Raw genomic sequence first — 13,331 nt, forward strand, 5'->3', positions numbered from 1 at the left:
GTCTTATTACCCTGTAACGTCTTATTACAGTAACCCAGCTCCTGAGTGTCTTATTCCCCCTGTAACATCTTATTACAGTAACCCAGCTCCTGAGTGTCTTATTCCCCCTGTAACATCTTATTACAGTAACCCAGCTCCTGTGTGTTTTATTATCCCTGTAACATCTTATTACAGTAACCCAGCTCCTGAGTGTCTTATTACCCTGTAACATCTTATTACAGTAACCCAGCTCCTGAGTGTCTTATTACCCCTGTAACATCTTATTACAGTAACCCAGCTCCTGAGTGTCTTATTCCCCCTGTAACATCTTATTACAGTAACCCAGCTCCTGAGTGTCTTATTCCCCCTGTAACATCTTATTACAGTAACCCAGCTCCTGAGTGTCTTATTCCCCCTGTAACATCTTATTACAGTAACCCAGCTCCTGTGTGTCTTATTATCCCTGTAACATCTTATTACAGTAACCCAGCTCCTGAGTGTCTTATTACCCCTGTAACATCTTATTACAGTAACCCAGCTCCTGAGTGTCTTATTACCCCTGTAACACCTTATTACAGTAACTCAGCTCCTGAGTGTCTTATTACTCCTGTAACATCTTATTACAGTAACCCAGCTCCTGTGTGTCTTATTACCCCTGTAACATCTTATTACAGTACCCCAGTTCCTGAGTGTCTTATTACCCTGTAACATCTTATTACAGTAACCCAGCTCATGAGTGTCTTATTACCCCTGTAACATCTTATTACAGTAACCCAGCTCCTGAGTGTCTTATTCCCCCTGTAACATCTTTTCTCTAACGTCCTAAGTGGATGCTGGGACTCCGTAAGGACCATGGGGAATAGCGGCTCCGCAGGAGACAGGGCACAAAATAAAAGCTTGAGATATCAGGTGGTGTGCACTGGCTCCTCCCCCTATGACCCTCCTCCAAGCCAGTTAGATTTTTGTGCCCGGCCGAGAAGGGTGCAAACTAGGTAGCTCTCCAGAGCTGCTTAGAATAAAAGTTTAGTTAGGTTTTTTTTATTTTCCGTGAGTCCTGCTGGCAACAGGCTCACTGCATCGTGGGACTAAGGGGAGAAGAAGCGAACTCACCTGAGTGCAGAGTGGATTGGGCTTCTTAGGCTACTGGACGTTAGCTCCAGAGGGACGATCACAGGTTCAGCCTGGATGGGTCACCGGAGCCGCGCCGCCGTCCCCCTTACAGAGCCAGAAGAGACGAAGGTCCGGTGAAAGCGGCGGCAGAAGACATCCTGTCTTCAAGACTAAGGTAGCGCACAGCACCGCAGCTGTGCGCCATTGCTCTCAGCACACTTCACACTCCGGTCACTGAGGGTGCAGGGCGCTGGGGGGGAGCGCCCTGAGACGCAATATAACACACATATACCTTAGCTGGCAAAAGGAATACATCACATATAGCTCCAGGGCTATATGGATGTATTTTTTCCCCTGCCATTTTACACAAAAAAGCGGGAGTTAAGGACGTCGTGAAGGGGCGGGGCCTATCTCCTCAGCACACTGGCGCCATTATTCCCTCACAGCTCCGCTGGAAGGACGGCTCCCTGATTCTCCCCTGCAGTACTGCATCTGATTCAGGGTAAAAAAGAGAAGGGGGGGCATTTTGGCAGCAAATAACTAGATTAACAGCAGCTATAAGGGATTAACACTTATATAAGGTTATCCCTGTATATATATAGCGCTGGGTGTGTGCTGGCAGACTCTCCCTCTGTCTCTCCAAAGGGCTAAGTAGGGTCCTGTCCTCTATCAGAGCATTCCCGGTGTGTGTGCTGTGTGTCGGTACGCGTGTGTCGACATGTATGAGGATGAAAATGAGGTGGAGGCGGAGCAGTTGCCTGTGTTAGTGATGTCACCCCCTAGGGAGTCGACACCTGACTGGATGATTGTGTTTAAGCAATTAAGTGATAATGTCAGCAATTTACAAAAAACTGTTGACGACATGAGAAAGCCGGCAAATCAATTAGTGCCTGTTCAGGCGTCTCAGACACCCTCAGGGGCCCTAAAACGGCCGCTACCTCAGTGGGTCGACACGGATCCAGATACAGATACTGAATCTAGTGTCGACGGTGACGAGACAAACGTAATGTCCAGTAGGGCCACACGTTACATGATCACGGCAATGAAAGAGGCATTGAACCTTTCTGACACTACAAATACCTCAAAGGCGGGTATTATGTGGGGTGTGAAAAAACTGCCAATAGTTTTTCCTGAGTCTGAGGAAATAAATGAGGTGTGTGATAAAGCGTGGGTTTCCCCCGATAAAAAACAGCTAATTTCTAATAAGTTATTAGCACTATACCCTTTCCCGCCAGAGGTTAGGGCACGGTGGGAAACACCCCCTAGGGTAGATAAGGCGCTCACATGTTTATCTAAACAAGTAGCGTTACCGTCCCCTGATACGGCCACCCTCAAAGAACCAGCTGATAGGAGGCTGGAAAATATCCTGAAAAGTATATACACACATACTGGTGTTATACTGCGACCAGCAATCGCATCAGCCTGGATGTGCAGTGCTGGAGTCGCATGGGCGGATTCCCTGACTGAGAATATTGATACCCTGGATAGGGACAATATTCTGTTAACTATAGAACATTTAAAGGATGCATTGCTATATATGCGTGATGCGCAGAGGGATATTTGTACCCTGGCATCAAGAGTAAGCGCAATGTCCATCTCTGCCAGAAGAGCATTATGGACCAGACAGTGGTCAGGGGACGCAGATTCCAAACGGCACATGGAAATATTGCCGTATAAGGGGGAGGAGTTATTTGGGGCTGGTCTAACAGACCTGGTGGCCACGGCAACGGCTGGAAAATCCACCTTTTTACCCCAGGTTACTTCACATCAACAGAAAAAGACACGGTCTTTTCAAACTCAGTCCTTTCGTTCCCATAAGTACAAGCGAGCAAAAGGTCACTCTTTTCTGCCCAAGGGCAGAGGAAGAGGAAAAAGGCAGCACCATGCAGCCGCTTCCCAGGAGCAGAAGCCCTCCCCTGCTTCTGCCAAGTCTTCAGCATGACGCTGGGGCTTTACAAGCAGACTCAGACACGGTGGGGGCCCGTCTCAAGAATTTCAACGCGCAGTGGGCTCACTCGCAAGTGGATCCCTGGATTCTACAGGTAGTATCACAGGGGTACAAACTGGAATTCGAGGCGTTTCCTCCTCATCGGTTCCTGAAGTCTGCTTTACCAAAGTCTCCCTCCGACAGGGAGGCAGTTCTGGAAGCCATTCACAAGCTGTACTCCCAGCAGGTGATAATCAAGGTACCCCTCTTACAACAGGGGAAGGGGTATTATTCCACACTATTTGTGGTACCGAAGCCGGACGGCTCGGTGAGACCAATATTAAATCTAAAATCTTTGAACACTTACATAAAAAGGTTCAAATTCAAGATGGAGTCACTCAGAGCGGTGATAGCGAACCTGGAAGAGGGGGACTATATGGTGTCGCTGGACATCAAGGATGCTTATCTCCACGTCCCAATATATCCTTCTCACCAAGGGTACCTCAGGTTTGTAGTACAAAACTGTCATTATCAGTTTCAGACGCTGCCGTTTGGATTGTCCACGGCGCCTCGGGTCTTTACCAAGGTAATGGCCGAAATGATGATTCTTCTACGAAGAAAAGGCATCTTAATTATCCCTTACTTGGACGATCTCCTGATAAGGGCAAGAACCAAGGAACAGTTAGAAGTCGGAGTGGCACTATCTCAGGTAGTGCTAAGTCAGCACGGATGGATTCTAAATATTCCAAAATCGCAGCTGATTCCAACGACACGTCTACTGTTCTTAGGAATGATTCTGGACACAGTCCAGAAGAAGGTGTTTCTCCCGGAGGAGAAGGCCAGGGAGTTATCCGAGCTAGTCAGGAACCTCCTAAAACCAGGACAGGTCTCAGTGCATCAGTGCACAAGGGTCCTGGGAAAAATGGTGGCTTCTTACGAAGCGATTCCATTCGGAAGATTCCATGCAAGAACTTTTCAGTGGGATCTACTGGGAAAATGGTCCGGATCGCATCTTCAGATGCATCAACGGATAACCCTGTCGCCAAGGACAAGGGTGTCTCTCCTGTGGTGGCTTCAGAGGGCTCATCTACTAGAGGGCCGCAGATTTGGCATTCAGGATTGGATCCTGGTAACCACGGATGCCAGCCTGAGAGGCTGGGGAGCAGTCACACAGGGAAGGAATTTCCAGGGCTTGTGGTCAAGCATGGAAACATCTCTTCATATAAACATTCTAGAACTAAGGGCCATTTACAATGCCTTAATTCAAGCAAAACCTCTGCTTCAGGCTCAGGCGGTGTTGATCCAGTCGGACAACATCACGTCAGTCGCCCACATAAACAGACAGGGCGGCACGAGAAGCAGGAGGGCAATGGCAGAAACTGCAAGGATTCTTCGCTGGGCGGAAAATCATGTGATAGCACTGTCAGCAGTGTTCATTCCGGGAGTGGACAACTGGGAAGCAGACTTCCTCAGCAGACACGACCTTCACCCGGGAGAGTGGGGACTTCACCCAGAAGTCTTCCACCAAATTGTACACCGTTGGGAAAGACCAAAGGTGGACATGATGGCGTCACGTCTAAACAAAAAACTGGACAGATATTGCGCCAGGTCAAGGGACCCTCAGGCAATAGCAGTGGACGCTCTGGTAACGCCGTGGGTGTACCAGTCAGTGTATGTATTCCCTCCTCTGCCCCTCATACCGAAAGTATTGAGAATCATAAGAAGGAGAGGAGTAAGAACTATACTCGTGGTTCCGGATTGGCCAAGAAGGTCTTGGTACCCGGAACTTCAAGAGATGCTCACGGACGAACCGTGGCCTCTACCTCTAAGACAGGACCTGCTACTGCAGGGGCCTTGTCTGTTCCAAGACTTACCGCGGCTGCGTTTGACGGCATGGCGGTTGAACGCCGGATCCTGAAGGACAAGGGCATTCCAGAAGAAGTCATCCCTACTCTGGTAAAAGCCAGAAAGGAAGTAACCGCAAAACATTATCACCGCATTTGGCGTAAATATGTTGCGTGGTGTGAGGCCAAGAAGGCCCCTACACAGGAATTTCAACTGGGTCGTTTCTTGCATTTCCTGCAAACAGGACTGTCTATGGGCCTAAAATTAGGGTCCATTAAGGTTCAAATTTCGGCCCTGTCGATATTCTTCCAGAAAGAACTGGCTTCAGTACCTGAAGTTCAGACATTTGTGAAAGGGGTGCTGCACATACAGCCTCCTTTTGTGCCTCCAGTGGCACCTTGGGATCTCAATGTTGTGTTGAGATTTCTAAAATCACACTGGTTTGAACCATTGTCTACGGTAGATTTAAAATATCTCACGTGGAAGGTGTCGATGCTGTTGGCCTTGGCTTCAGCTAGGCGTGTGTCAGAATTGGCGGCTTTATCATGTAAAAGCCCTTACCTAAATTTTCATTCTGACAGGGCGGAATTGAGGACTCGTCCTCAATTTCTACCTAAGGTGGTTTCTGCATTTCACATGAACCAACCTATTGTGGTACCTGCGGCTACTAGGGACTTAGAGGACTCTAAGTTGCTGGACGTTGTCAGGGCCTTGAAAATATATGTTTCCAGGACGGCTGGAGTCAGGAAAACTGACTCGCTGTTTATCCTGTATGCACCCAACAAGCTGGGTGCTCCTGCTTCAAAGCAGACGATTGCTCGTTGGATTTGTAGTACAATTCAGCTTGCACATTCCGTGGCAGGATTGCCACAGCCAAAATCAGTAAAAGCCCATTCCACAAGGAAAGTGGGCTCATCTTGGGCGGCTGCCCGAGGGGTCTCGGCTTTACAACTTTGCCGAGCAGCTACTTGGTCAGGGGCAAACACGTTTGCTAAATTCTACAAATTTGATACCCTGGCTGAGGAGGACCTGGAGTTCTCTCATTCGGTGCTGCAGAGTCATCCGCACTCTCCCGCCCGTTTGGGAGCTTTGGTATAATCCCCATGGTCCTTACGGAGTCCCAGCATCCACTTAGGACGTTAGAGAAAATAAGATTTTACTTACCGATAAATCTATTTCTCGTAGTCCGTAGTGGATGCTGGGCGCCCATCCCTAGTGCGGATTGTCTGCAATACTTGTATATAGTTATTGTTACAAAAAATTCGGGTTATTATTGTTGAGCCATCTTTTCAGAGGCTCCTTTAAATTTATCATACTGTTAACTGGGTTCAGATCACGGGTTGTACGGTGTGATTGGTGTGGCTGGTATGAGTCTTACCCGGGATTCAATTATCCTTCCTTATTATGTACGCTCGTCCGGGCACAGTATCCTAACTGGCTTGGAGGAGGGTCATAGGGGGAGGAGCCAGTGCACACCACCTGATATCTCAAGCTTTTATTTTGTGCCCTGTCTCCTGCGGAGCCGCTATTCCCCATGGTCCTTACGGAGTCCCAGCATCCACTACGGACTACGAGAAATAGATTTATCGGTAAGTAAAATCTTATTATTACAGTAACCCAGCTCCTGAGTGTCTTATTACCCCTGTAACATCTTATTACAGTAACCCAGCTCCCGGGTGTCTTATTACCCCTGTAACATCTTATCACAGTAACCCAGCTCCTGAGTGTCTTATTACCCCTGTAACATCTTATTACAGTAACCCAGCTCCTGAGTGCCTTATTACCCCTGTAACATCTGATTGCAGTAACCCAGCTCCTCAGTGTCTTATTACCCCTGTAACACCTTATTACAGTAACCCAGCTCCTGAGTGTCTTATTACCCCTGTAACATCTTATTACAGTAACCCAGCTCCTGAGTGCCTTATTACCCATGTAACCTCTTATTATAGTAACCCAGCTCCTGAGTGTCTTATTACCCCTGTAACATCTTATTACAGTAACCCAGCTCCTGAGTGCCTTATTACCCATGTAACCTCTTATTATAGTAACCCAGCTCCTGAGTGTCTTATTACCCCTGTAACACCTTATTACAGTAACCCAGCTCCTGAGTGTCTTATTACCCCTGTAATATCTCATTACAGTACCCCAGCTCCTGAGTGTCTTATTACCCCTGTAACATATTATTACAGTAACCCAGCTCCTGAGTGTCTTATTACCCCTGTAACATCTGAATGCAGTAAATAAGCTCCTGAGTGTATTATAACCCCTGTAACCTCTTATTATAGTAACCCAGCTCCTGAGCGTCTTATTACCCAAGTAACATTTTATTACAGTAACCCAGCTCCTGAGTGTCTTATTAACCCTGTAACATCGTATTACAGTAACCCAGCTCCTGTGCATCTTATTACCCCAATAACATCTTAGACCAGTAACCCAGCTCCTGAGTGTTATTACATTGTCTCGTTTTTTATTAACCAGTAATAATAAGGTAACATGTCTTATTTCTTACAGGTTTGTCTCTACGATCCATGCATTGGTCGTAGGGTCTTTCTGTCTCTACATTTTGGCATTTGATGATGCGGTATACAATGATCCCATATGGTGAATATCAGATTTATTTCAATATTATCAATAATAACTCTTCTTTACTATTTTAGTCTTAGACTGCACAATTCAAGCTGCATTTCCTATCAATAACACGCTCCTCTCTTTACTGCCTCTTTTCTGTCTTTATATGTACGTACATTTTAATATTTTAATATTTAGAGCACCATTCGGTAAAAGAAACACAGTAATAGTCAGGTCTGGTGAATAGCTGTATTTGCAAATAACAGGCAGAAAAAAGCACATGTTCATTCTGCATACTATTAAGAAGATTCTTGGGATTACTGTACAAACAAAAGGAGTAGGTACAGTAATACATTAGTATAAACAGGTAGCAAGTAAAACCACTGTTTGCCATTAACAATCTTATATATACTGTGTGTGTGTATATATATATATATATATATATATATATATTTATATATATTTATTTATCTTATCTATTGGTGGTTGCAGTTCACACAGATTCATCTTTTTAAACTGCGTTAGATCCTAAATGCTAAATGCTGTATCACTGCTCTAGTATCCCCGTACCCGCATAAAGTTATATCACTGCTCTAGTACCCCGCTACTCCTGTACCCACACACCGCTATATCACTGCTCTAACATCCCGCTACTCCTGTACCAGCACACAGCTATATCATTGCTCTAACATCCCGCTACTCCTGTACCCACACACAGCTATATCATTGCTCTAACATCCCGCTACTCCTGTACCCACACACGGCTATATCACTGCTCTAGTATCCCGCTACTCCTGTACCCACACACAGCTATATCACTGCTCTAGTATCCCGCTACTCCTGTACCACACACATCTATATCACTGCTCTAGTATCCCGCTACTCCTGTACCACAGACATCTATATCACTGCTCTAGTATCCCGCTACTCCTGTACCACACACATCTATATCACTGCTCTAGTATCCCGCTACTCCTGTACCACACACAGCTATATCACTGCTCTAGTATCCCGCTACTCCTGTACCCACACACGGCTATATCACTGCTCTAGTATCCCGCTACTCCTGTACCCACATACAGCTATATCACTGCTCTAGTATCCCGCTACTCCTGTACCACACACAGCTATATCACTGCTCTAGTATCCCGCTACTCCTGTACCCACACACAGCTATATCACTGCTCTAGTATCCTGCTACTCCTGTACCCACATACAGCTATATCACTGCTCTAGTACCCCGCTACTCCTGTACCCACACACAGTTATATCATTGCTCTAACATCCCGCTACTCCTGTACCCACACACGGCTATATCACTGCTCTAGTATCCCGCTACTCCTGTACCCACACACAGCTATATCACTGCTCTAGTATCCCGCTACTCCTGTACCCACATACAGCTATATCACTGCTCTAGTACCCCGCTACTCCTGTACCCACACACAGTTATATCATTGCTCTAACATCCCGCTACTCCTGTACCCACACACGGCTATATCACTGCTCTAGTATCCCGCTACTCCTGTACCCACACACAGCTATATCACTGGTCTAGTACCCCGCTACTCCTGTACCCACATACAGCTATATCACTGCTCTAGTATCCCGCTACTCCTGTACCCACACACAGCTATATCACTGCTCTAGTACCCCGCTACTCCTGTACCCACACACAGCTATATCACTGCTCTAGTATCCCGCTACTCCTGTACCCACACACAGCTATATCACTACTCTAGTACCCCGCTACTCCTGTACCCACACACAGCTATATCACTGCTCTAGTACCCCGCTACTCCTGTACCCACACACAGCTATATCACTGCTCTAGTATCCTGCTACTCCTGTACCCACACACAGCTATAGCACTACTCTAGTACCCCGCTACTCCTGTACCACACACAGCTATATCACGGCTCTAGTATCCCGCTACTCCTGTACCACACACAGCTATATCACTGATCTAGTACCCCACTACTCCTGTACCCACACACAGCTATATCACTGCTCTAGTATCCCGCTACTCCTGTACCCACAAACAGCTATATCACTGATCTAGTACCCCACTACTCCTGTACCCACACACAGCTATATCACTGCTCTAGTATCCTGCTACTCCTGTACCCACACACAGCTATATCACTGCTCTAGTATCCCGCTACTCCTGTACCACACACAGCTATATCACTGATCTAGTACCCCGCTACTCCTGTACCCACACACAGCTATATCACTGCTCTAGTACCCCGCTACTCCTGTACCACACACAGCTATATCACTGCTCTAGTATCCCGCTACTCCTGTACCCACATACAGCTATATCACTGCTCTAGTATCCCGCTACTCCTGTACCACACACAGCTATTTCACTGATCTAGTACCCCGCTACTCCTGTACCCACACACAGCTATATCACTGCTCTAGTATCCCGCTACTCCTGTACCCACATACAGCTATATCACTGCTCTAGTACCCCGCTACTCCTGTACCCACACACAGCTATATCACTGCTCTAGTACCTCGCTACTCCTGTGCCCACACACAGCTATATCACTGCTCTAGTATCCCGCTACTCCTGTACCACACACAGCTATATCACTGATCTAGTACCCCGCTACTCCTGTACCACACACAGCTATATCACTGCTCTAGTATACCGCTACTCCTGTACCCACACACAGCTATATCACTGCTCTAGTATCCCGCTACTCCTGTATCCACACACAGCTATATCACTGCTCTAGTATCCCGCTACTCCTGTACCCACACACAGCTATATCACTGCTCTAGTATCCCGCTACTCCGGTACCACACACATCTATATCACTGCTCTAGTATCCCGCTACTCCTGTACCACACACATCTATATCACTGCTCTAGTATCCCGCTACTCCTGTACCACACACAGCTATATCACTGCTCTAGTATCCCGCTACCCCTGTACCCACACACAGCTATATCACTGCTCTAGTACCCCGCTACTCCTGTACCCACATACAGCTATATCACTGCTCTAGTATCCCGCTACTCCTGTACCACACACAGCTATATCACTGCTCTAGTACCCCGCTACTTCTGTACCACACACAGCTATATCACTGCTCTAGTACCCCGCTACTCCTGTACCCACACACAGCTATATCACTGCTCTAGTATCCCGCTACTCCTGTACCCACACACAGCTATATCACTACTCTAGTACCCCGCTACTCCTGTACCCACACACAGCTATATCACTGCTCTAGTATCCCGCTACTCCTGTACCCACAAACAGCTATATCACTGATCTAGTACCCCACTACTCCTGTACCCACACACCGCTATATCACTGCTCTAGTATCCTGCTACTCCTGTACCCACACACAACTATATCACTGCTCTAGTATCCCGCTACTCCTGTACCACACACAGCTATATCACTGCTCTAGTATCCCGCTACTCCTGTACCCACACACAGCTATATCACTGCTCTAGTATCCCGCTACTCCTGCACCCACACACAGCTATATAACTGCTCTAGTATCCCGCTACTCCTGTACCACACACAGCTATATCACTGCTCTAGTACCCCGCTACTTCTGTACCACACACAGCTATATCACTGCTCTAGTACCCCGCTACTCCTGTACCCACACACAGCTATATCACTGCTCTAGTATCCTGCTACTCCTGTACCCACACACAGCTATATCACTACTCTAGTACCCCGCTACTCCTGTACCCACACACAGCTATATCACTGCTCTAGTACCCCGCTACTCCTGTACCCACACACAGCTATATCACTGCTCTAGTATCCTGCTACTCCTGTACCCACACACAGCTATATCACTACTCTAGTACCCCGCTACTCCTGTACCCACGCACAGCTATATCACTGCTCTACTATCCCGCTACTCCTGTACCCACAAACAGCTATATCACTGATCTAGTACCCCACTACTCCTGTACCCACACACCGCTATATCACTGCTCTAGTATCCCGCTACTCCTGTACCCACACACAGCTATATCACTGCTCTAGTATCCCGCTACTCCTGCACCCACACACAGCTATATCACTGCTCTAGTACACCGCTACTCCTGTACCCACATACAGCTATATCACTGCTCTAGTACCCCGCTACCCTTGTACCCACACACAGCTATATCACTGCTCTAGTATCCCGCTACTCCTGTACCACACACAGCTATATCACTGCTCTAGTACCCCGCTACTTCTGTACCACACACAGCTATATCACTGCTCTAGTACCCCGTTACTCCTGTACCCACACAAAGCTATATCACTGCTCTAGTATCCCGCTACTCCTGTACCACACACATCTATATCACTGCTCTAGTACCCCGCTACTCCTGTACCCACACACAGCTATATCACTGCTCTAGTATCCTGCTACTCCTGTACCCACACACAGCTATATCACTGCTCTAGTATCCTGCTACTCCTGTACCCACATACAGCTATATCACTGGTCTTGTACCCCGCTACTCCTGTACCCACACACAGCTATATCACTGCTCTAGTACCCCGCTACTCCTGTACCACACACAGCTATATCACTGCTCTAGTATCCCGCTACTCCTGTACCCACATACAGCTATATCACTGCTCTAGTATCCCGCTACTCCTGTACCACACACAGCTATATCACTGATCTAGTACACCGCTACTCCTGTACCCACACACAGCTATATCACTGCTCTAGTATCCCGCTACTCCTGTACCCACATACAGCTATATCACTGCTCTAGTACCCCGCTACTCCTGTACCCACACACAGCTATATCACTGCTCTAGTACCTCGCTACTCCTGTGCCCACACACAGCTATATCACTGCTCTAGTATCCCGCTACTCCTGTACCACACACAGCTATATCACTGATCTAGTACCCCGCTACTCCTGTACCACACACAGCTATATCACTGCTCTAGTATACCGCTACTCCTGTACCCACACACAGCTATATCACTGCTCTAGTATCCCGCTACTCCTGTATCCACACACAGCTATATCACTGCTCTAGTATCCCGCTACTCCTGTACCCACACACAGCTATATCACTGCTCTAGTATCCCGCTACTCCGGTACCACACACATCTATATCACTGCTCTAGTATCCCGCTACTCCTGTACCACACACATCTATATCACTGCTCTAGTATCCCGCTACTCCTGTACCACACACAGCTATATCACTGCTCTAGTATCCCGCTACCCCTGTACCCACACACAGCTATATCACTGCTCTAGTACCCCGCTACTCCTGTACCCACATACAGCTATATCACTGCTCTAGTATCCCGCTACTCCTGTACCACACACAGCTATATCACTGCTCTAGTACCCCGCTACTTCTGTACCACACACAGCTATATCACTGCTCTAGTACCCCGCTACTCCTGTACCCACACACAGCTATATCACTGCTCTAGTATCCTGCTACTCCTGTACCCACACACAGCTATATCACTACTCTAGTACCCCGCTACTCCTGTACCCACACACAGCTATATCACTGCTCTAGTATCCCGCTACTCCTGTACCCACAAACAGCTATATCACTGATCTAGTACCCCACTACTCCTGTACCCACACACCGCTATATCACTGCTCTAGTATCCTGCTACTCCTGTACCCACACACAACTATATCACTGCTCTAGTATCCCGCTACTCCTGTACCCACAAACAGCTATATCACTGATCTAGTACCCCACTACTCCTGTACCCACACACCGCTATATCACTGCTCTAGTATCCTGCTACTCCTGTACCCACACACAACTATATCACTGCTCTAGTATCCCGCTACTCCTGTACCACACACAGCTATATCACTGCTCTAGTATCCCGCTACTCCTGTACCCACACACAGCTATATCACTGCTCTAGTA

General features: G+C 47.5%; 1 protein-coding gene across 1 annotated transcript in view; it reads left to right on the top strand.

Moving 5' to 3' along the window:
- Positions 1-13,331, top strand: part of LOC134936242 (TLC domain-containing protein 4-A-like) — a 171,670-nt gene that overhangs the window by 20,239 nt on the left and 138,100 nt on the right. The window contains 1 exon segment of the mRNA XM_063931239.1: positions 7,373-7,462. Within this exon segment, the coding sequence (XP_063787309.1) occupies positions 7,373-7,462 (90 nt within the window).

Source organism: Pseudophryne corroboree, chromosome 6, assembly GCF_028390025.1.
Source record: "Pseudophryne corroboree isolate aPseCor3 chromosome 6, aPseCor3.hap2, whole genome shotgun sequence".
In the NCBI taxonomy this organism is placed as follows: Eukaryota; Metazoa; Chordata; class Amphibia; order Anura; family Myobatrachidae; genus Pseudophryne; species Pseudophryne corroboree.